This window comes from Polistes dominula, unplaced genomic scaffold (assembly GCF_049000335.1).
Source record: "Polistes dominula isolate Pdom_NZ unplaced genomic scaffold, Pdom_raw_medaka contig_33, whole genome shotgun sequence".
In the NCBI taxonomy this organism is placed as follows: Eukaryota; Metazoa; Arthropoda; class Insecta; order Hymenoptera; family Vespidae; genus Polistes; species Polistes dominula.
This window is the reverse complement of record NW_028300998.1, coordinates 4,982,137-5,006,978: the sequence shown is the minus strand read 5'-3', so window position 1 is coordinate 5,006,978 and position 24,842 is coordinate 4,982,137. Positions and strand designations below refer to the sequence as shown.

The 24,842-nt window shown below is 34.0% G+C and overlaps 1 protein-coding gene across 3 annotated transcripts in view; it reads left to right on the top strand.

Annotated features, from left to right (window-relative positions):
- alpha-Man-Ia (alpha-Mannosidase class I a) overlaps window positions 1-24,842 on the top strand; it is a 297,026-nt gene that overhangs the window by 226,799 nt on the left and 45,385 nt on the right. Inside the window, exons 2-3 of one of the 3 annotated variants that reach the window (XM_015320431.2) lie at window positions 22,385-22,567; window positions 23,220-23,833. The exons of 1 other annotated variant lie outside the window; for it this stretch is intronic. In XM_015320431.2, coding sequence (XP_015175917.1) covers window positions 23,237-23,833 — 597 coding nt within the window. In that variant the 5' untranslated portion in view covers window positions 22,385-22,567; window positions 23,220-23,236. The remainder of the gene's footprint in view (window positions 1-22,384; window positions 22,568-23,219; window positions 23,834-24,842) is intronic. One more of the 3 variants, XM_015320452.2, reaches the window with a different exon arrangement.

Sequence of the window (24,842 nt, the reverse complement as noted above, 5' to 3'; positions counted from 1 at the left end):
AGATTATTTTCTCCAACTTCCACATAGAGAATAGCATTTCCACGCGACGCGATTCGACGTTCTCACTTTGTTCTGGTTCAGTGGTTAACCGCTCGTTATTATCCGATCGATCGTCCTTGGTTTATATATTAGCTTGAAAGATAAAAGAAAAAGAATTTCGTTCAATTTATCAAGTATTCCAATTAGTTTCAAACGATCGTTTCATTCTTGGCAACAATTTTATACACTTTTTTTTCCTTGTATTTTTTATTATTAGTATTATTATTATTATTTATTACGTTTTAGGAAAAAAAAATTTATTTCGTAACATTTCCACAATTATTAAATCAATTTTAATAGTAATAGGTATCAGTACGTTCCAGGAAATGTTGTTCGTTCCAATTATATTTCATCTTGAATCGCGATGAATCATTTCAATTAAAAAAAAATAATAATAATAAAATATTTATATTAAAATCTAGGTATAATGCATCAATGCATCGTTTCAATAAATGTACAAAACTAACGTAATATCGTTACGTTAATACTATTCTTAAATATATTAGTACTTCAACGTAAATAATAAATGTAATACATATATTATGTATAAGATAATGATTTATATAGAAACTTCATTGGACAATTTGATATTATATGTAATGATATCGTTATATAACGTTAGATAAACTTGTTACATAACAAATACCACTCAATACGGTGATAGAAACATAAAATGAATCTATTTGAACCAGACTAGCTTTGATTGTTTGTTGTTGTACATCATAGGTAGAAATTTCCAATAGATTTCTACTTACAGCTAATTAAAGTGGATCATTATGACGTATCTAGTGAGTATCGAAGTGGAAATATGAGATACGGTCAGGATATTATTGCGTAATACGGAGGACACCAACGATATGATTAATTATCACGCAAGAATAAAGTATGTTTCGGCATACTATCACTCACACATACTATAACTTGTCTTGTTTTGTCGTTGCATTGACACGTGCAACGTTCCTTTGAAAGATTAATTCCCATCAACAATAATCAAAAAAATGTTCCACATAGCATCCATTGAATATGGTAAATATAGTACCAGATAACGGTCAACATCGATTCATTAATCTCTTACGTCAAAAAATACAACTTTACTGTCAGGTTTATAAACTTTTTTACGTTAACTTTATAATTTAAATTTGTATATCGTAAGTTCGATTAAAGACGTAATCGGTTTTATAAATATTTCACTCTTAACCTAATTGAATTTTTATACATATTTATAATATTTTTTGTATAACATATTATTAGACTTCAATCTCGATTAAATTTAATATTATAATAAATGAATAACAGTACTTATAAAGAATACTAGTTTCATAACACGAAAATATTTGATTGAATCTAGGAAAAATAAAAGAAATACATATATCGATTTATATATTTATTATAAATCTTTTGTATTTAGATTCTCAAAATTTTAGAGAAAAATGTGGGAAATAATTTAGGAAAAATCGAAAGGGGGTTTTAAATTAGATCGGATACAGTTTTGTTCTTGTAACATTTCTTTCCTTTTTCGTTAGATCGGGTAGATCTTTAGGAAGGTCGAAACCGGTTTATCGATTTCGAGGCACCACGATGGCTTCCCGCGATCCTGTGGTTTTCACGATGGCGTAGAATTTTTCGCCACCTGAGCCATCGACGAAAAGCTTACGGCTCAGAAGAATACCTACGCGTGTCTTTTTAGACTTTATGCTCGACCTCTTCGAATATCTTATCATCGTTCTCTTTTCCTATCCCTCTATCTCTCTCTTTCTTTTTTTTTTTCCTTTTTATACTTTTTGTACGTGCGCCACCGACGAGAAACTTTATCGTCGCACTAGAGTAAGGAAAATTTACGTTGGTCGACACGTAATAACGAAGAACAGAACATTTATGATCTTTCGAATCTTACAAAATAGCGAACTCTATTCCTTCGATTCACTCGTCTTTTTTTTAAGTTCAAGAAAATCGTTAAAATGTCAAAACTACAGCCGCCATATTCATGTAAACTTGTGTAAGAGAGTTTCATGTTTCTTTTTTCTTTCTTTCTTTATATTTTTTTTTCTCAACTTGGTCGATAAAGCAAATCCTTATTACCTGGACTAGTGGATATCTTGGGATATTTAAGTATTGGGTTATGCGAAAAATTCAGGCCTAAATAAATTTCTTTTTCTTTTTTTTTTTATTATCAAATTTCAAAGGAGACACTTTTTCGATTTCTATATTTATTTATAAATATTTTTAAGGAAATAAAATACAAGCTTATATCATAGTTTATTATACAAATAGATAATCATCGTTAATAACTATATTTAGTAAGAAACGATTTTTATTCGTGTAATATAATAGATAATTGAAATCAACGAAAAGTATATTTTTATGTTGCCAGTCTATAAACGCATAAAAAACTCATTTTTCAAAAGTTCAAAAGGGTTTTTATTAGAATGAATGTTTGGGTCTAAGAATCTCGTTGAAAGTTTCTAATGTGGCTTAATTCAATATTCTCCAACGACACTGAACGATCACCTACCCTTGTCAATTCGGAATTATGAACTATCTCCTTTTCTTTTACTACTGATATTAAAATTATTTATTTATATTTTTTCACGCGTATTTGCTTTTTCACTTAAATGTCCGATGTGGCATAAATCCGAAATATGATGAAATGATGAATATATTTTCGTTTTTCTTTTTTTTTTTTTTTTGGTAGAAGAAGAAACAAAAAATAATAAAATAATAATAATTACATGACAATTCAATTTTGCTCGATATTTTTTGTTAAAAATTATTTTCAACGTTCGAATTCCACTTTCGAATGTCAGGATGTGGACATTTGAAAATTTATTAATGTCATTTCTAACATAAAAATATTTGTCTGAATGTAAACATGCTCGTATACATACGCGTATAATATTAATAAAATCAGGAAAAAGTATTTAATAAAAAAATAGAGAAAGAGAGAGAGAGAGAAAATTTTCAGAGTCGAGAAAAAGAGAGAGAGAGAGAGAGAGGAGGCTCAGCAATGCTTAATTTTAATGAAACGTTACAAACTATCCTCTTGTAGAACGCGTTGTGCCATTATTTACGTCGGATTGGAAAATTAATTAGTAGAATCGTCGAGAGTAGGTTGGTTGGTTTCCTTTCTACGTTCCACTCTCATAGTTCGTTTTCGGAACGCTTAACGGACGCCATTCATTAAATTCTGCGTGTAGCAGTGTCATTAATGTCTACGTTTTACATTAAAAATTAGATTCCGTTATACCCCTGAAAGACATTTTAAGGGATTCAAGATTTAGGTATATATATTGTATTGTAAAACTGGTTAGGAAATAAAGATCATTTTCACTCACTCGACGAATAAATTGTTTAAATATTATTAGAGTCCCTTAATCCGAAGAAATAATAATTCATCATTTGTAACGGGAAAAGACACGTTTATTACATTTTGTTAATGGGAAATGCCAGTTCTCGCTTTAGAAATTCACACTTGAGTAAAAAGTAAAAGAGAAGAAATAAAATTAAAAAAAAAAAAAAAAGAGAGAAGAGATCGAAATGAATTAATTAAAGTTAAGAGAGACGATAACATCCTGTACTGAGTATTACGCATCAGAAATTCACAGGACGATAAAGATGTGAAAATAACTTATATTGACAAAACTTCTCTTAGGTAAGTTAATAATTAATGCGATAAGCTCCGAGACCATTCGAATTTGATTACGAATTCATGAAAAAAACGTTTGATTGAATTCGACGTTCTTAAATAACTCGCGAACATAACTTACTCACGAATTGGATAGGTTTTTTTTTTCATTTATTTATACGAAGATTTTATTCATTTTTACCGACGTATCTATACGATGCAATTTAAAACCAAAAAAGAAAAAAGAGATATTTCAAATTTATTTTCGACGACGAAAGGTAATAGAAACCTCACACACACAACACACGTACTCAAAACAATTACGTATCTTTTCCCAAAAATCAAGCATGAATGCATAGTTTTAATGTCAATCCAATTTAACACAACATACATATATGTTCATATCGTATAACTAACGACACGTGATAAAACATTACATTCCTTTGTTCGACAAAGTTACGGACAAGAAATAAATTATGTCTATCTAACGAGCAACACGCGGATTTGTAATTGCACAGAGTCTAGTTATGAGATCGTTAACTGTAACGTTGTAAGATATATATAATAAATCTATATAGATTTACATACACACACACGCACATACACTCTTAAGTATTTTAAACGCTTTTAAAAGGTACCGTAGTCCAGTTTAGAGAGGAAAAAAAATCTATTTAACGTACGTGATAATGTTGGGCGGTAATAATAACTCTCGTTAAATTAACAAGCGTTACGAGAACGTTGGAGAAAATGGCTGATTATGATAATGAAGATCTCGTAATTGTATGAAATTTGATGAAGCTACGGAGGTGATAAGAAAAGAATTATATTTTAGAAAGAGTTAAGAGAGACGTAGTTAGATAATACTAAAGTCATTTTGACTAGCGAATATTGTCAATGAAGTTAACTGAAGGATAGAGAGAAAGAGAGAGAGAGATAGATAGATAGATAAAGAGATAGAGTGTACAGGTTGGACTACGTCGAGAGCACGTCCTCGCGTGTAAATAATTAATACGTTAAGTTAAGGCATTAACGCGTAATTGCTGAGCGAACGAACAGTGTCGACGTTGGGGGATGCCTGCCGTTGGACTTTCCTAACTTGGACGTGTGGCAAGGCTCGCACCTGGCGTTACTTAAGCGAACATTATGCGGTTGGTCCGTTGGGAGCTTTGTCATTAATTACACCTGTCGACGATATCCACAGATCTCATATTATTATACGTTTTTCCTCGATTCGTATAAGATTGTTAGATTTCTATTCTCTTTCTCTCACAAACACTATCTTTTTTTAATATTTTAATCTCTTTATCTTTTTTATCTTTTGCTATTTTTTTTTTTTTACGAGATTCAAGTAGATATTTACGACGAAGTGATATAAAATAAAATGTACATTTTCCTATATAACGAATCAGTATTATCTACGAAAGAAAAAAGAAAAAAAAACTATATCGTTTTGGTTAAAGATTTACGTGCATAGAACGTAGATTATACCATTAGTCAGGTTATCTCGTAATTGTAGGGATCCGGATTAAAATAAGACACGATTCATTTGAGATACGTGAGTGGACTCTTTAATAAACATCGATATCGAGAACTCAAGGGAAGTCCTTATTCCTTTTAATCAGACTCATTTGTAAGAGAAAAATAGGATATTTCGAATCATCATCGTAATACTCATTCACTTATTCTAGTTAACTTTAGTTACGTGTAGATCGATTTGGGTAAAAAAAGAAAAAGGTAGACATTAACCACCACCATCTTTCTATATACTGGCCAAAGAATCCAGTCAAATTGCATTTGGAGTAAGCGTTCAAATACACTCGAGTCGTCCCCTCTTCCTTTTCCTCTTACACTCCTCTTCCTCCTCCATCTGTTTCTCTTCATTCTCAACCTCCAGTGAATTTGCCTACATCGTAGACGGTTTCTTTTTCCCTCTTTTGAATCATCCCATCCTCAGTTATTCGCGTTATTTGCTCTTTCGATTCATTTCCAATGTCTACCCAATTTCCACGGGGTATTGGAGATCTCGTTTGAACAGCTACGAGAATTCCGTTTTGTTTGCCTCGAGGTAAAAGGCAAATGGAAATATCCGTGACGAAGCTGGTCGTGTAGTGAGAGAGAAAGAGAGAGAAAGGAAAAAAGGGAAAGGAGGAGAATAGAGTAGAGTAGTACCACAGGAAAAGAGTCGTTGCGGAAGGGCCACGAAAACGAGGCCAGGAAGAACGATGGCAAAGTAGACAGTATGGATGATACGAGCAAATACATTCGTGTTTTGGCCCTTACGAAATTCCAATAAATACTACTTCGTACCGGATATTTCGATTTTCTATGAACGAATACACGATTGAAAGAATTCTTCGTTTTCCCCTGGCACTACTATATTCGACATAACGAATGTTTTACGTATATCCGAGAATGAATGCACTGAATTTAACGATAAAATGTTAAATTCCTAGTAGTAGAGAAGCAATGATCGTTAAACTGCTTGGGAAATACTTGAACTACCATTGAATTGAACTTCAAATTAGATGATACCCAAGTACGTTGGAGAATGTGTCTTTGGAATTCATTGCGAGAAGATATCTTAGAAACTTGCTTATTATGCATCGCATCACGTGCCAAATTAATGAACCTTCTTCTAATCATTTTGTAAACTATTTCTCAATGGATTCCTTATTTTATATCTCGAATATATATAATCGTTTTATTTATTAAAACCTTTTTAAAAAGATTCTTCTTTATTTTTTGGCTTCTTCTTCTTATCTATCATTCTAGTTTCAAAAAATGTTATATCAAAGTAAAAAAAATCGAAGTAATTAAAGAAATTACTTATAAACAGATGAAGTAGAGACAATTGGGAACGCATAAGGGAAGCTCTACAAGTAGAACTAACAAATTGATGAGGTTTCACTATTTAGTAAATGGAAAGATTTTGTATTAAATGGTTTATATATTCTTAATGAGAGGTAATATTTTTCCGAAATAAAAAGGAAATAAGTAAAGGACTCGCGTGCGCGGTTGTGATGCGGTTAATGATCACGAACTCGTTCAAGAAAGGTTCTCGAATGTCCTCGGAAGAAGAAACTTCGGTTAGAAGTTGTGCTCTCGGGTCTTCGGCTTTTCGCGTTTCAGCAAGTTCCCTCAAGGGAACAAAGACAATCCGCTTACGTTGTGGGTCGACGACACACACGTTGGGTGAGGCTCAACAAGATCAGTTGGGTTGTTTCGAGATCAGGTCATCGATCGTCTATTTCTCTCTCTTTCTCTCTTTTTATTTTTCCATTTTGTTAGGTCTTTTATTTCTTTCTTTCTTTCTTTCTTTCTTTCTGAAGCTTCTTTTCGAACGTATGCTTGAAATTGATCAGGTTTTCAAACGTCTTTACGGATGATTCTATTTTCGATTTCTGTTTTTATCGATAACGACATTTTTCCCTTTTTCTCTGATCTGTTGTCAAATACAAATGGAAAATATATTAGATTTCCTTAATGAAAATATTCGATATCTAAAAGCCAGTCAAATTCGTATCCATTAACCTGACAATAACTTACCAAATAGAAATGTATTATCGACGATTACAAAAGACCGATAAAAGGAGGGGTTGGATGGTTATCGATGAACGTCGATAAAAACCAATGACAAAATTGTCTTCCTTCTAAAGCATTCGATATTTAAGCACAATTATAATACCAGTTACTTCCTTTCATTCGTCAGAAAATGTCATCTTCATCCATCGGGACGAAGAATAATATCGATATTTCTATTTTCTCCGTTTTGTTTCTTCAACAGGAAGACCCGTATAACAGTATTTGGATGTTTCTGTAAAATACGTTGCGTTTTCTTCAATCCTCCATCTTTTTCAAGTATATGGAGTTACGTTGAAAATTGTTTGTACACCGACAGGAGGATAAATCGTTCCTTTGGTTCATTTCACGAACAGCTTACAGCAGCTTTCAACAGTTCTAAACGAACGTCTGTTTTTGTGAAATTTTTCGGTTGGTTGGTACATAAAATAAAGAGACACGTACTTCCTGTCTTCTTTTAACAAATGCTTTCTCTCTTTTTCTCACAAATCTTTCGTTTTTTATTTTCTTTCTTTCCAGAGTCATTCATAAACGATAATTAACGATAGAAACGTAAGTACGCATACACGTTTGCAATCTGAGGAATGAAAGAACGTCGTTAGTTAACGAGAATGGTTGGTTCCGCGGAGAACAATTAAAGTAATTAGTATCAGAGAAATGTTCGAAGATCTCTTTGCGAAGCTATTATTCCCAAATCGATATTGACCGGTTCAATGAGATCTCTCCTTTTGAGTTTGTACGAGTTGAGGTAGCAAGTAATGGTGGGGGACCATTACTGAATTGAAGAGGAAGAGGAAAAGGAAGAGGTTTGTGGGCTTCGAGACGAACAGGACGCTTTACCAAACGTTACACAGTAGTCTGGATGGATCAGTCACGGCAAAGAGCAATCGATCATTCAACTTGGTGTTAGCCGTGGCCGCGTGTTCGCAAGATTTCCGTGCATATAAGTGTCAAATTTCGATGATCGATGCCTCCTAATAATTTCGTAGAAACCTGCTGCTGCTGCTGATGCTACTGCGCTGGTAGTGGTAGTGGTGGTAGTGCTACTGCTGCTGCTGCTGTTGCTCTTGCTTGCTATCTTACCAACATTCGCCAGAGAATTCTGCTTTAAATATCGGAGCAAGATTGGAATTACAAGAAGGCTAGCCCATAATGGTTTTTTATCGTTCTTTATATTTTATTTTTAAAATTTTTATTCTTATTACATTTCTTTACTTATGTCATTTTTGGTATAAATCTTGAGCAAAATTATTATTTACAATGAAGAAACAAAAACTTAACAAGTTAAGAGACCTTCGATTTTTTCCTATATTCATTTTTATTTCTTTCTCTTCTTTTCTTTTTTTTTCTTTCTTTGATATTTTAGTTACAAAAATTCTTGAACGAGTTTCTTTAAAACTCGAAAAGATACTTTTTCTATTGGCAGGATAGGAAAAAGTTTTTAGCAGAAAGTTCCGTGTACGTAGGGATGTCTCTTTCTCTTTCTTCATCGTGAACGCTTGAAACGTTCATTATAAATGCGCTGACAAAACGGTACCATTAATCAAGTTCTTCGTGGTGCAGCAGAATGCCAAGCGTACTGGCAGACCGCTTTACCAAGCATTCGCTAATAAATGTTTCACGCTGACGCGTGTGTACCATGGACACGTCCCTCAACGTTGCTGCTCTCACGTTAGTCCATCTGGAGAAGGGTAAACTTCCTAAGCATAAACAGCCTGTCCGTTTGAATTTGATCCCTTTTGCACCGTTCTGAATTGGACGACTACCACTAGTAGAATAACTTGATCCCTCATAGATTATCTTATTTTTCTAAATGATATCTTGATGAGAAATATACGTTGAAATATTATTTCCGAAAGAAAAGCAACAATACAAGTATATAATTCCTAAAGAAAGATATTACAATTAGATATTATGTTATTGATGTAATCTTTAAGTAGACATTGTATGGACACATTGATGAATCTAATAAAAAATTTCTCTCAATATTTTCTATTACACGTAATAGACTCGATTTATTTGCACTCACGTTCGATCTTAGCCATCAATCTTCCTTGATCGGAGTAAAAAATCAGGTTTATCCGGAGTTTGACCTTGACCAAAATTCTGCTATCTCATTACGAACGGTCAAACTTCGTTTTCACCGATGTAAAATTAATCTCCAACGGTAGTCGAGGGACCCGAACCGGTTTCTCCGAGCAATTAGCATTCACCAATTAGCATCAGGGATCCATCTGAATGACTAGGCCCTCTGCCCCTTTCCGTCCCATTTCCGTTCCTCCCTTCACTTGCCACTCTCTTTCTTTTCATCAAGAATGCATTACATGATATTAAGAAAAGACCCGTACTCTTAAAAGCTATTAATTTTTAATATTTATTTAACAACGTCATCGACACGAGAACCGATATTTCGACTTTCTTAAAGAAGAAGAGAGGAAGAATCTTTTCTCTCTACTCACTATATTGACTCTCTGGAGAATTTAGTATAGTCATAAACTCAAGCTTACCAGAGCAAACTGGAGAAACTGGGATCGTCGATCAAAAACATTCGACAAATCGTACGACTCGTGTTGCAACTCGATGAATTACGTTTACGAGCTTGCTCTCTGGTCCATGGTCACTACGATTATTACTTATAATCCTGTTATCGTAGAGTTCAGGCAGTAGACATTATGGCAATGGTTAATAATAGACTTGTAAACTGTTCAACTAATTGCTATATTTCTAAATTATTAACTTAATAGAGAAAATAAATATTTAATAGGTCGCAACACGAGTTGTAATTTTAAATTTGCCACCAATTGATATAGTAACATGATTTTAATTTTTATTTGTAATCAATTGAACGATTTGGATTTAGAAAACGTGTGGTTTTAACGGTGATTTAATTTTGTTTACTAGAGGTTTTTTAATTTTAATTAACATGTTTATACGTTCAAATGATAGTCTAAAAGTAATCTTATCTTTCTTAATACGTCTATGTGATCTAACATTTCAATCTATTATAATATACAAAAACTCATTTTTACATCTCATTACCTTATTCTTCTTGTATTCTTTTTCTTTTTCTTTCTCTTTGTGTCTTTTTTTTTTGTTTGTTTTGTCGTCTCATTATGCAACGAAAAAATTACAGCAGCACAACGTAATATTCTTTCCTTTTTACTCGTAGGATACAAAAAGTAGTTGTACATTTGCAACTTCAAAAAAAAAGCAAAAAAAGAAATATATATATAATCCCGGAATTAAAATAATGGAACTTTGTTAAAAAAATAATCAGGCTAGAAGGAAAAAAAATTCGAAGGGACAATTGTGTTTAATCTTTCAGACAAATTTTCATCGAAAGTGTTTAAAGTGCTCGAGAAAGATAAATAAAAAGAAGAAAAAGAATATTTGAAAGAATGGACGATTAAAAAGAAAAAAAAAGATTCTCGAGCAGCTGAATACTGGCAGGACGACGGTCGATGATCCTGAAGCTGTTGCCCTAAGTCGAATTCGCTTTATCTCCGCCTACTTTCTTTCTCTTCCTTCGCAGACCCCCGAGATAAACCACTTCGATTAGCGATTACGAGTACCCGGGCTGAGGTCGACACGGTCACGGAACGAACACCTACCTATCCCACCAACAAGTTCACCATGTGGGAGCTAGCGCTTGTTGGCTCGTGGGCACACGTGGAAGCCCATCCCCACCATACGGCACTACTTTTCCTTTTATACCCGATACCTTTCAAACCGCCAAAGCCCTAAGGAATTTTTGTAATCTCTACTGAATCTTACTTCGAACATATCCCAAGAGAGAGATACTTACCAGTTCATTCACCTATCTCCTTGCCAAGTATAATATCATGCTTATCGTGTACTTTATCCTTTTTTTTTCTTTTTCTTTTTTTTTCTTTTCTTCGAGTCGTCAAATTTCAATCAAATCAAAATTGATTTTTAATTAAAATCATTCAAACAAAAATGTAATATAACTTGATAAATTTTCTTTTAATTATATAAACCATCCCGTTCAATCGCTTATCACGAAGCCATCCCATTAGTTTGGCTAAAACAATAAAGGGGGAAATCCGAAAGGCCGAATGGCTACTTGGATCACAGCCAAGGCATGCCGCTTCGTGCCTCTGGACAATAGAGATTCGTTGAATCCGATTCGTAAACAATCGTCCGAGCAGATAGCCTAGGCTTAATCCTCTTTAACTGGATCAACAGATACCACCTTCCACGTTCGAAATCCATTGAAGATCCTATTAGAATTGGAGTCACCCTCTTTTATATATATAGTATACGAAGCTAATATATGAAAAGAAAAAATAAGGCTTATCCGAATTTGTTTTTAACGAATTTCAGATTCAAGAAGCGTTAACTTCCAATTGGAATTTTATTTCCTTTTCAAACATTTTCAAAGAAAAATGACAAAACTATCGGAAAATTACTTTGATCTCTTTTGAACGTATCAAAATACGATTGAATGATCGATACAATCCTAGATTAATATGGAAATATATTTTTTATGCACGAATAATGGACTCTTTTTTTTTTGTTTTTTACTAGTTTTTGATCTCCTTTAAACGACTATAGTAGAATCGATCGAATACGAATATTGCATTCGTTTCGAATGTTATACACTCGCTGGTATAGGTGAGGGGAGAGGAGAAGAGGAGATGGGTAGATAGGCAGATATTATATCGATATCGGACAGTTCGATTTAATCCGTCGTTGTGTGAATTATTTTTGATGAAGAGAAATCAAATCGCATTGAGGGGGCTAGGGGCAGGGGCGAGGAAGGGAGAAAGGAGCACGGTCTCGATTGAAATTGGAAATAAAATTGAAAATGAGAACGGGGAAACGGCGAGTCGAAGTTAAATCCCGCCGGCTTAGAAATTTATTTTCAGCGCCGAGCGAAATGGAAAGATGAAAAGAGAGAGAGAGAGAAGGGCAGGGAAGGGCAGGGAGGGGTAAGAGAGAGGGCTTGGAGAGAATTCGTTCGAAATCGAAATTGAATCGTAACCGAGGCCGAAATCGAGGTGAGAGAGAGAGAGAGAGTGAGAGAGACGCGCGTTGCGTGCTCGTTTTGCGGGATGATCCGAGGTCGTTAAAAAGTCGAAAGCTTCGTGAAACGTGTCACTGACTTTCAATTCGATCCACGGAAATCGACATTTTCGACTTGCCACACGCATACCATTTCGTTTGTACTATCAACAGGTTGATTAGCTGATTACATCCGCAATCTCTTTCCTCTTTAGATCGATTATCATATCAATTCTTTACTTCTTTTCTTTTTTTTCTTCTTTTTCTTATTTTTATTTTCAATCGAAGATCAATAATTATTCAATAAATTTCTATACTTTTTTTTCTAATTTATACCAAATAAAATTTCTATAATATTTACTTCGGAAATACTTGGATTAATTTATCGAATTATTAGATCAATAAATATTATCAGAATTTTTAATTAAATCTTTGGTTTTTTGTTTTTAATATAAATGTCGCTATTACTCGTAGACCAATTCAATATAATATTATTGTTATATCGAAAAATCTCTTCCTCTCTCTCTCTCTCTCTCTCTCTCTCTCTCTCTCTCTCTCTCTTTTATAATTGTTTTAATAAAATACACAAGAAACGTATAACAACGATAATGTAGTATCGAATTAGTAATCTTATTTATTTAAATAAAATGTGTACAATATTCGAGATTTATTTATATATATTCGATATTAATATTCTATTAAAAATTGATTATTTTCGTTTAATAATATTCTAATTTAATATTAACAATATAATAAACAACAACAACAGAGGTTTCTCGTGATATGATAACTAGAGAGAAACAATTGCATAATATATATTTTCTATGAAATAAGATAGAAATTGTCAGCGGTAAACCTTAGTACATGGTTGAACTGACTGAGAGGAGAAATATTTCTGAGGGGTATGGCGTTCACGTAGATTCTATTGTTAAACGTGGAAGACGTTCCAGCAGCTTTAGTCGACTCGGTCACCAAGCAGGTTATTGCCTGACAAGACGACACCCGTCACACTTGGTGAACGACGATTTCGCATCCGGCGGAAACCGTGAAACGAAACACGCAGAAGCTCTCTCGTACCCCCATCCCCAACCTCACCTCTCTCATCACCACCCCACAAACCCACTCCTCTCTCTCTCTCTCTCTTTCTTTCTCTCTCTCTCCTTCACACTCTTGGTAGAGTTAGCTACTCCTGTGAAAGGAAGTGAGAAAGAGGATTCAACTAACAACGAGAGGATATCAGCAAATAACCGGTGTCGTGTCGGCCTCTACGTCGTTTTAAAAGCGTTCGTTCGCCACTGTGCTCTCAAGCAGGCGCCGACAAGTTTAATGGCCGTGCGTAAAACGCTTGCTTTTGCTTGCTTGCTTACTTGCTTGCTCGCATTCGCAATTCTCAATTCGTCTTTTTGTCACACACACGCAACTTCATGGGAATTCTCTTTCTGAGAATAAAACGAGAGAACTTAATATCTTTTTAATGGTATTTTTTCGATATATTTTGTTCTTGATTGTACGTTTTCGTTAATAACGAAATAAGGTTTCTGATATTGATGTTTATTTAACTTAATATTTTGGTATAATTGGACCAGGTTACATACAAACAGACCAAATGCCAGATTTCACATAATTGTTGCTATCATTTTTTGAAAAAACATCTGTACTATCTTCCTAACAATTGATTTTATTAATATCAGTTCATATATGTTTATAATTCGTTAAAAGTGCAAGTATTTTTCTTTTTTTTTTTGGTATTGAATATATTTATATTGGAATGATAAATGAATTGTAAAATGACTCATAGAGAAAAATTAACAAACTGGCATTAAATTTGTTGATGCATAACACAGTCTAATTTTGTGAACTTTTACCTTTAAAGGTATTTTCTACATTTCTAATTTAACATTTTCGTTGATAATAGAATTGGACTTCTAATATTGATATTGAATTGGATTATTATTACTTTGGTATAAATGTACGCTCGTATAATTTGGAGGTCCTTGAACATCTATTTAAAGAGGATCAGTACAATTTCAAGCTGGACGATCGTTGATGTAATTTGGTAAACGTTAGTTGGTGGTCTCATGCGTGTTACTGAGTGACTCGTCTAATCCAAAGAAGCAGGAAGTCTCCCTGAGATTCTCCAAGGTACATATCTATCCTAGGTAGAGTCGTACATTCAAAAGCCACAAGAACAGCCAGCACTTGGACAAACTGTGATAAACGTAAGGTGTCCTGGGATTAACGCGTTACCCGTATTGCACGGTCCGTGTCTTCTCCCATGTTGTTAGAAGCTTAAAATACGACCTAATAAAGATTCCTGTCGTTGAAATTCTGATGTAACTTTATTCACAAATTTGTGTTAGTATATTTCAAAAATTGAGTAATATAGCAGAAGAAAAATAATTCGTCAAATATTCATTTTGAATATTTAAAGGATATATTTACGATTGAAATGAGTACCACTGGCAAAGCAATAATAGCAACAGATGTAAGAACAGCAAACGGTATAAATGACATCAGATATATAGATAAAGGGATTCCAATAAGAATTCCTTGCTTACATTAGACGTACTTGTTGTTGCCTTTGGTGTACAAAGACTGTTAATTGGTGAGAAAAAAGTCACTTTAAAAATTCATACAAATAACTATACATCATTTGTCGAGATACGTTTGAGCCAAGGAATGTATAATGTTCATTTTAATTGCTTTTCATAAAACGTAGTAACTAACGGAGGTTTTATTTGCTCTTATGTATATTCAAGTTTTCAAAGACGTGTTTGTTAACTTTTCAGAGACTCCAAGAGTTAAGCTGAACTCTCTCTCTCTCTCTCTCTCTCTCTCTCCCTCCCTCTCTCTCTCTTTTCCGATGAGTTCCTGTATCGAAGTTCAATAAATCACATGACGGCATCGAAAATCGACACGTTCATTTTCACCTTGGCTTTTATTCGAGTCTCGATCCTCTTCAGGTTCTGATCGGTAAAAAATCGAAGTTGCCCTCGGTTGATTAATATCCTCTGGCCGTCGTCGTCGTCGTCGTCGTCGTCGTCGTTGTCGTTGTCGTTGTCGTCGCCTGGTTTAAAGAGAAAGAGAAAGAGAGAGAGAGATTGACTATCGTGAAAAAAGAAGGACCAGGCTGATGACTTCACGTCCTTGACAAGAATGCTCCAACTTGACACTCGTTGTTCTACCCGATCGTAAAGTTGGTAAAAGTTTGTCGAAGCTAGGCTTTTATTACGTTACCATGAAAATATGTTAATTAACTTTGTTAGATAATAACATGTCGATCCATTGTCATCAACAAAAGTTAACATTCTATTATTAACTAACAAACCCAATTATAATCATCGTAAATAAAAAAAAGAAGAAACAAAAAATTATCTGATTCCAAGTAGTAATTTGAAAGGATTAATTAAAAACAAAGTTACTTTGATAAATCTCAAAATACATACACATGTATGTATTTTTCTCTCTCTCTCTCTCTCTCTCTCTCTCTCTCTCTCTCTCTCTCTCTCTCTCTCTCTCTCTTTCTAACACATATGGAGACACAGAAACACGAGCTCTCACGCACACACAGATGGTGATAATAATCGTTGCACGTAGCCGAGTTGGCAATAAAGGCGAATCGACTTCGAGCTCGTACTAGAGCCATTCATCTTATCGTCGGAGATGGAAGAGGAAGAAGAGGCTTGATAATCGAGATCCAAAGAGCGTTATAGTCACCTTTAATACCCGATATTCAGAGCACAGCATGCCATGGAAGGTAGTAGAGACAGGCATCGGTCCACAGCTTGGTTCAGCTTCTTCGATGCACTTACGTACTTACGAACGGAAGGTGCGTGAACACACACACACCTCCTACGTACACATATATATATTTATATACACATATGTAGAGAGACAGAGAAGACCATGTCTGTTGCGATAACCACCAGAATGCCCCGAGGGTCTACCTTGACGCGTTCATATGCCGGCCTCCTCGTAAACTTCTCGAGTACTTCTAACGCCTCTTTCTTTTTTTTTTTCTATCCTTCTTATTTTTTTTCTTGTTGTTGTCGTTGTTGTTGTTGTTGTTGTTGTTGTTGTTGTTGTTGTTTTTATTTTTATATTTTTTCTTTTTTTACTTTATTTTTTTCTTTCGAAAAACTTTTATATGAAATTCAACAAGCAACAACGTTTCTCGATAAGAAAAAACAAAACTTTTTTATTCGTTTTTTTTTTTAAAAGATTATTATATGATTCTTCGATGTTTCGGTTAATCTTTCTTTTTCTGTTTCCTTTTATTCATTGTTCGTTATTTTTTAACGAAACTGTAAGATATAACTATCTGTTCGTTCGATATTTTTTGGTTTATTCGTGTAATACTATATTCTACAATTTTTGGGCTAGTTTTTCACGTAAAATCACTGCCTGGCTCGTTTGTACCATCAGTTACTGGACATCCTATATATGTATGTCATTAATTAAGTAAAACAAATTTTAATTTAACAAAACTTTAGATTCTTGTAAAAAAAAAGACACGAAAGAACATATTACTCAATTTATTATATTGTACGTAATGACGTGATAGGTGGTAGTTATAGCACTGATATATTATAATAATTGTTATTTACTCTTTAATGAAGTGAATATTGTCTCAATTTGTGATTTAACCTGATGATTCGGTGGTTAACTATCAACGGCATATATTATCATAAATATTTCATTATAATTAATCAATATTGCTGAATGATTAACATTTGATTGAACACCTCAATATTATTAAACTGTTCGGTCATATCGTGTTAATTAGAAATCGAAACTAACTGATTATTTCCCTAGGACAAAGGAAATAATTATCATTACCTTTATTAATGTCATATAGAAACTTTCGAAAATAATGGAAAACAAAGTTTGCTGATGACAAAGAGAGAGAGAGAGAGAGAGAAAGAGAGAGAAAATATTTTAACACAGAGTCGAACAAACAGAGATTGCGCAAGATAGTCGATCGAGATCCATCAAAGCGAATTTATAAATGGATTGAATTTCTCTAAAGTGGACTCTCTCGGTTTTGACGATGACTCTTTTATCGATCGTAGTTTGAAATTAATTCTCACGTTATATAGATACATACATATAGATGTATATATATAGCATATGTGTATCTATGTGTTTATATATAACTACAGACGGAGTTTCTGCCTAAAAGTGAGAACCTAGGTACTGTGTAGTATGCAAAATTCGTTCATCAAAATTCCGAGCTCGATTTGATGGTATAGGACTAGAACTGTTTTTAGGTATACCCCAAGAAAACAAGGCTGTATTTTAGCAACGTGTAATAACGACTCAGAGTTTCACATTCTCTCTCTTTTCCCTTTAGATTTTCATTGCACGCTAAGGGGAACTTTTCAAAAGGGTTACTATTCTCTCCCACTATTTTTCTCTTTTTCCCTCTAGTTACACTACTAATAGTCGTCCACGTCGTTGTTGTTGGATCCGATCTCCTTCCTATTGGTAGGCAGGAGAAACTCGTTTGAAATGGGCTCATCTAGAAACTGGAAAAGGGTCATTATCGCGTAGGGAAGTAGCCGATATTTGCATTTCCAACTTAGTCGACGATCTTCCTTTGGAATAGTGCTAACAAACTTGGTGGTGGTACTAAGGGACGAGGTGTGACGAGGTTACTTGGTTGCTTGCTTGCTTGCTTGCTTGCTTGCTTACTTGGACGTGCCTATTAGAGGCAGTTTAGTACTACTCGTAAACGGCATGTACTAGGCGATTTTCCAGTCTACGCTCTCATCAAGTGCGTCATTGAAATGCGAAATGGTTTAGAGCTTGGCTAAGACCGAGGAAAATTTCACGTTACGCGATAAACGAATAATTCTCATCAATAATTTGACTACGATCTATCATCGAGTCTCACAGACGAATTTATAGATAAATGTTTAATGTATTATACAATATATTTCCTAGATTGATGCGAATGTGTGTTATAAGGTTAAAACATTTACAAAGTTTCTAAAGTTCTTTCGATTGTTCGATATTCACTCCTTGATACTTCAATAGAGATTGGACACAAAGTGATTACAACGGTTCTAATCGGTAGAAGTGAGTTTTGACAGGAGATCATAGATATACCTACTCTATTCCAAAGTTTGATCTTGAGCTTGATCCCTACAATTTCTAACAACAAACTTGAACTTTAGTGTTTCATTCAACTGTTCTCTACACATTAACGTTATCGATATCATCTTCGTCGTTATCTTCATTGTCTTAACAGATACCAAGATCCATTCCCATCTGTTCAGTGATACTCAACTTTTTGATGTTATTTTATGCCATCGAAATATTCGAATATTATATTAAATATAAAGCACATTGAAGATGTCGTGTATGTTCGGTCAAAAATTAGTACTTTATTTTCTTTATTTTTTTTTTTTGTTTAATGAGAAAATTATTATTTTGAATCAACTACCTATCACTGTGTACTAAATCTAATTTTTCCACATTAACAATATTTCCACCATAGTTTTATTGTATACTTATTTCAACTATAGTTTGAATGCCAATATCTTGGGAACAATTATTAAAAACTAATTTCGTTGAATGTTTTATTTTTTTATTTTAAGATACCACATAGTTAATTCAACAATCTTTATAAAACATAGTTAAAAATTTATTGATAAAAATCGATTGAACTAACGATAACAATAAAAACGAAAAATTACCAAAAATTGTTCGAACACCTTCGATAGAAATAGTGTTAAAAATTTGTTTCGACTAACAATAACTCGGATTAACGTCGTAAATGTTGATAAATTACTTTTTGACAAAACATAGATGATAATATTATCTAACATATCTCGCGTTGAACATTTGGAAATCTAATTGCAAGTAAGAAGTGGATCGATTTGCAAAAGATAAAAGAACGGAAAGAAAAGAAAAGAAAAAAAAATGACAACTGAGAAATAAATGGATCAGGACTGAGAGAACGATAAATAACACAGTAAAGCCGTTTGATACTTGGCCTCCTCGATTACAGCTCGATCGGTGGGTGGTCGATCGCATTTAGAAAGAAGCGTCCACTCGGCGACGCGAATTTGCCTCCTCTTAAAGCTACTTCTCCGCTCCAATTTTCCACAAGAATGTGACACGTAGCAATCTTCGTAACCTCCGGGCCGTGCCGCACGATTTATTGGCCGCCGAGTGTACCACCGACAATTTATCTTCTCGCGACGTTCATCCTCCCTTCACCTTCTCTCCTCTTCCTCCATTTCCTTCTCTTCCTTCTTCTTCTTCTTCTTCTTCCTCCTCCTCCTTCTTCTTCTCTTCTCTACCTCCAGGTTCTGTTGAACCCTCTCTCATACCCTTTACTCGTTTCACCGACGCCATCTGGGAGGCACGCACGTCTTTTCTGCTTTGCTTTGCTTTGCTTTGCTTCTACTCTTTACCGGTCCAATCTTTTACGATCGGTTACGAATCGCGACGTGATATCGCAATGTTTCTCAACCTTTCGAATAACTCGAAGAAAATATTTAACTATATACCGATCGTCTCTTCGATTCAATACCTTCTTAAAATATAACATTACATGTCAAAAGTTTTAGAATCATTATATAAAGTCAGATAATCAGAAAATTTATCAATATAAGGAAAGAAATTAAATAAAGTTCTTTAGAATAACCGAGAAACATTTTATTTGCAAATTAAAACTTACAAATAGTACGTTTGCTAGTTTTAATATCATTTCTTCTCTTATTTTATTTTTCTTTTATCATCCTGATAATCAGCCTTTTTAATTCAATATTTTCCGTACTTCTTATAGAAGTCAGCTAAAATGTACCAATAAGAAATTTCATTCCTCAGCATTTCCTTAAATTAGGTGCACAAACTTATACGAGAGTATTATGAATATAAGAAGAAAGTGCTGAAATTTCTTAAATGATAATTCAACTTGTTAATATTTGATATATAAGAACGATAGATCATTTCAAACTTTATCGGTATTATGTATTTGATTTTTACGAAAATCAGCAGAATGTGATTCGAAACTCTTGGCCCCGGTAATGTAAATCATTTTCGTTGATCGAATAAATTTCAAAGAGATAAAACTAAGTTTTTAGATGAAATATTTATATTCTTTGAATATATTATATTATACTTATAAATATATATATATACACATAGTTCTATTTCCTTTACTTTCGTTTCCTTTCCAACCTTTCCTTCACAGTTTTGATACTTACTATAGGATATCTATCAACATTGAGAAACACTGTGATATCATTTGCGTATACTTCGCTTACCATCCTGCTATCTCAAAGTTAGGAGCTTCCTTACTTTCAACTATCGACAGTTCTCGATTGCCGAGCGTACCCTCGCGAATAGTTCGACGTGCGATATCGTCGAAGCGAATTTGCTGGATGCCTAGACGCATTGCCACATATTGGAAATTCTTTAAGTGCATTTGACGGACGATCTCTCTCTCTCTCTCTCTCTTCCCTGCTACTTTCCCATTCCCGATCTACTTCCCACTCTTTATATTTTTTTTACTATCTTGAATCGAATTCGACGAATAAAGAATATATTTTAAACAACGTATTCAATCATTTTATTTATAACATACCATCCTAATCGATTATTATTATTATTATTATTATTATTATTATTATTATTATTATTATTATTATTATTATTATTATTATTATTATTATTAAATACGATTGTATAACTTTTTCCTAACTTATTCTATTACTTTCATTGTTTATGTTAAAACAATGCAACGATAAATATTGTAGGTACTATAAAATGATAATACTAACGTAAGTTCTTTTTTCCAAATAATGAATTTTTGTGTCCCTACGTTTATAACATTTCTTTTTCTTTTTATCACCACATGATCTGTCACTCGTTAAAATATTTATATGAAAACGTGTGTCTACCTAAACCTATTGGGTAAAGTTAACGACAAAACTGCTGGAGATCCGCAATGCGTTAAACAACCCCCGTTGAATTACGAAATATTCGGGAAGACGATGCATTCTACTGTTCGAAAAGAAAAATAAAGAAAGAAAGAAAAGAAAAGAAAAAGGAGAAAGGGTAAAGAGGGAGAACTCGAAGACCGCAGGTGTAACGACCGCAGCAAGCGGTCGATAAAATGTACGCGGCTTTTCGGTGCGAGGTGGAACCGAGAAAACCTTCCTTTCTCATCCCTCCCTTCTCCCTCTCACCTCATTCTTTTTCTCTCTCTCTCTCTCTCTCTCACTCGCCTTTCCTCCTTCTTCCATCTTCCTTCCTACTGGTATGGATGTCTCGATAAAAAATGCAGCGATCACGTTTCGGCAGAGACTTTGAAATCCGTAAACCGTTGCCTCGTCTGGAGGATTTCTCGTTTTCTTCGTACGTACCAACGAAACAGGGATCCCTTCTCTCGTCACCAAGAAGAAGAGATATCCATCCTCATTACCGTGCCGATATTTCTCAGCTTCTCAAGGGACACGTTCGATCAATCGATCGACGAACGTATCGATCGATTGACGGACTTTTCAAAGCCTTTTACTTGAACACTTACATACACCATTCTCATGGGAGTGTTTAAACAATAAATTGGGATTTCTATCGAGGAATATAAAAACTTGCTGAATTATGCATTTATTTTTTTTTTTCTATTTCAATTTAACACTATATTTACGAAACATTTTTGTATACTTATTTCAACATACACCCTTTAAATTAGTAGGGTAAAAGAAAATATACATTTTTTTTTTTGGTTATATATCTTGGACAAAATTTGAAGGAAATTAGAAAGCTAAAGGGGAAACAATTTTAAGTATATTATATTTATACGATTGAATCAATAAAAGTAAACATAAATTGATGAAAAATAATGATAATGATTTTGTGGTCATTTTATATATGAACCCGTAGTGACTTGTTTTAATAGTCACAAGAGTTGATAATAATAATCGATTCGTACACAGAAGATACGTAACGCATAAAAATACTTATTGAAATGTTTAGTGATACAAACAATTTCTGCATCAAGATTTACGCAATAGAGATATAGTAACTTGGATCGTGTTTTACTTTGTTTATTGTTAACACGATCTATTATTCTTTTTGTTTCTGTTATCCTCTATAATACAGTTGCCGGATAAATTGTTCGAATCCCCCCCGATGCTATCAAGTTACCAACAGCAACAGAAACAGCAACAACTGCATCAGCGAGTTACACTCTTCTGAGATAACCTCATCCACCTTCGTTTACGAAGGACCTTCCAGGAACAATCGCTGAACGAACTCGAATTACTGGGACGAGTGATCGAACGAGTAAGTATCTCTGACTCTCATCCTTCTTGATTCTACCTTTTTTATTTTTCGAACTTCGATATTCTACACCTTAAATGGGCAAGAAACGTAGAAATCGATTCGCGGTAAAACAATCGACCAAAGAGAAAATTAGAGTGAGTGAGAGAAAAAAGAGAAAAACTAAAACAATTTCTTCGTGTTACGATCAAAATTTCACGTTTTGCTAGATCTTACAATCTTACCATGAGAATCGAGGCTGGTCGATGTTTTACTGACTTTTGGTCGATCGTTACTGACAATCAAATTCGTTAGATTTCCACTAAGAAAGAAACAAAAATGAGGTACATAATTAAACAAATTATTTTCTTTTGTTTTCTTGACGACTAGTCTTTCAAACGCGACTTAAAGTTTTTAGACATAGTTGAACTTCTTGAAATTGAACGTATAGACAGAATATTTAATTTAATACTGACTTACATACAAAGAAATGAGATATAAGTTTTAACAAATGGACAAAATAAATTTTTTGTTTGAAATTCAATAAAAGAAATAAGCTGATAAAAGATTTGAATAGGAATAGAATAAATGTTTATAAAAGTTCGATTAATGAAAAAGGTAGATAAGTACCGATTGAAGGTACAGAAAAAGGACAAAGGGTTCTGACTGACAAAAGGTGTTCTGCGGCACGCGATGCGATTGTGCAGTTCCAACGATAAGAGCGGAGCGTTGCCTGAGACGGAGATAGAAAGTGGCTGCTGTGGAAGTAAAAACAAGTGGTGCCTTGGCGAGATGAGGTTGATGCAAAGGGTAGCGATCAGTGGACTTTTGTCCGTAATACTGATCGTTCTCTTGACTGGAACGTTTGTCACCAGACGTGACCTAACCACTGTCGTTGAAAGAGGTGTTGCACCGGAGGAACGTGCGGAACAAGTAAATCCAGCTTGGATCCAGGACAATGCTGTACCTGGTGGTGGTGGTGGCGGCGGCGGAGGTGGCGGTGGTGGTGGTGGCGGAGGTGATGATGGTGATGGTAGTGTTGGTATATTTGGAAATGTTGTTGGTGCTGCTAATGCTGTTGCTGGACCAGGTTTACCTCGGGAAGAGAATAGAATCGAAGATAAACAAGATCGACGAACCTTCAACCTCGTTAGGACGGTTCATAGGCCTTCCGAAGTTACGGTTGCCGTAGCACCACCACCCGCACCACTTCCAGGTCCTTACGTTGTTAAACCACCAAATCCACCTTTGGACGATGTCACTCATCAACGTCGTGAGAAAATCAAAGAGGTGAGTAATTGTCAACGGTAATTATATTATTGCAAATAATATAATCGCAATTTGAATATTTACTATCGTATAATATAATACATATTTCGTTTTTAAACGCGTTTCATTTATTTTTAAGTTAAACGTTCTCTTTAAACGTCAATAAACTAATTTTACAAAGATATCAACATGAAGAATCTTATCGGTTTATTAAATCGTAAACCGATTTGTTATTCTTCTAGTTTAATAAATTCTCTCATGTATGAGGAATAAGAAAGTTTGGCTAGTGGAAAGGTATATTTTAGTAGTACCCCAGCAGCCAAATTTTATGCGCACCAACGAACGGGTTTATGTACTTAAAGCGTTATCGCGCTCCGCTATTAACTTCATAAGTATGGATTTGAAACAGTAACTTTACGAGGCATCGTCCTACACTCGGTCGAAAGTTCGAATCGAGCTTTTCGACCTCTCTCGATGAATCCTACTTTATTCCATCCTCTCCAACCGAAGCAATCTAGTGAACCGAAATCATCGATTTCATTCGAAATCTTATTCCATTTGTTTGTTGCGCTTTACGAGTATTAAATACGATTCATGTTACAATGTGTTCGATTGACAATTAAATTCGTATTGTAATTTTTGCAATATTATTTTCTTAGAAGAAAAAGATAACTACATTTAATAATATCTATCAATTAGTTACTTAGAAATACTATTAAATCTCGAAAAAATCGATGATAACAAATTTCCAAGATTACTTCGGATAAAATCGGAATTCTTATAATAAACATTTCTTATCGTTGGATCGATAGATAATCTACATTGATTAAAAAGATACTTTTCGTATCTTCTCTGATGATGCTAACGAATACTATAACGGTAAGTAAAAAAATAATTCTTTACATCTTTTTATTTTTGTTTTTTGTTTTTTTTGTTTTTTACTAAAGTATAAGAAAAGAAGAAAAAAACAATCCGAGGAAATGATGAAGAAGAAAAAGAAGATGAAAGCACCAAAGTAAAAGGTAGTCAA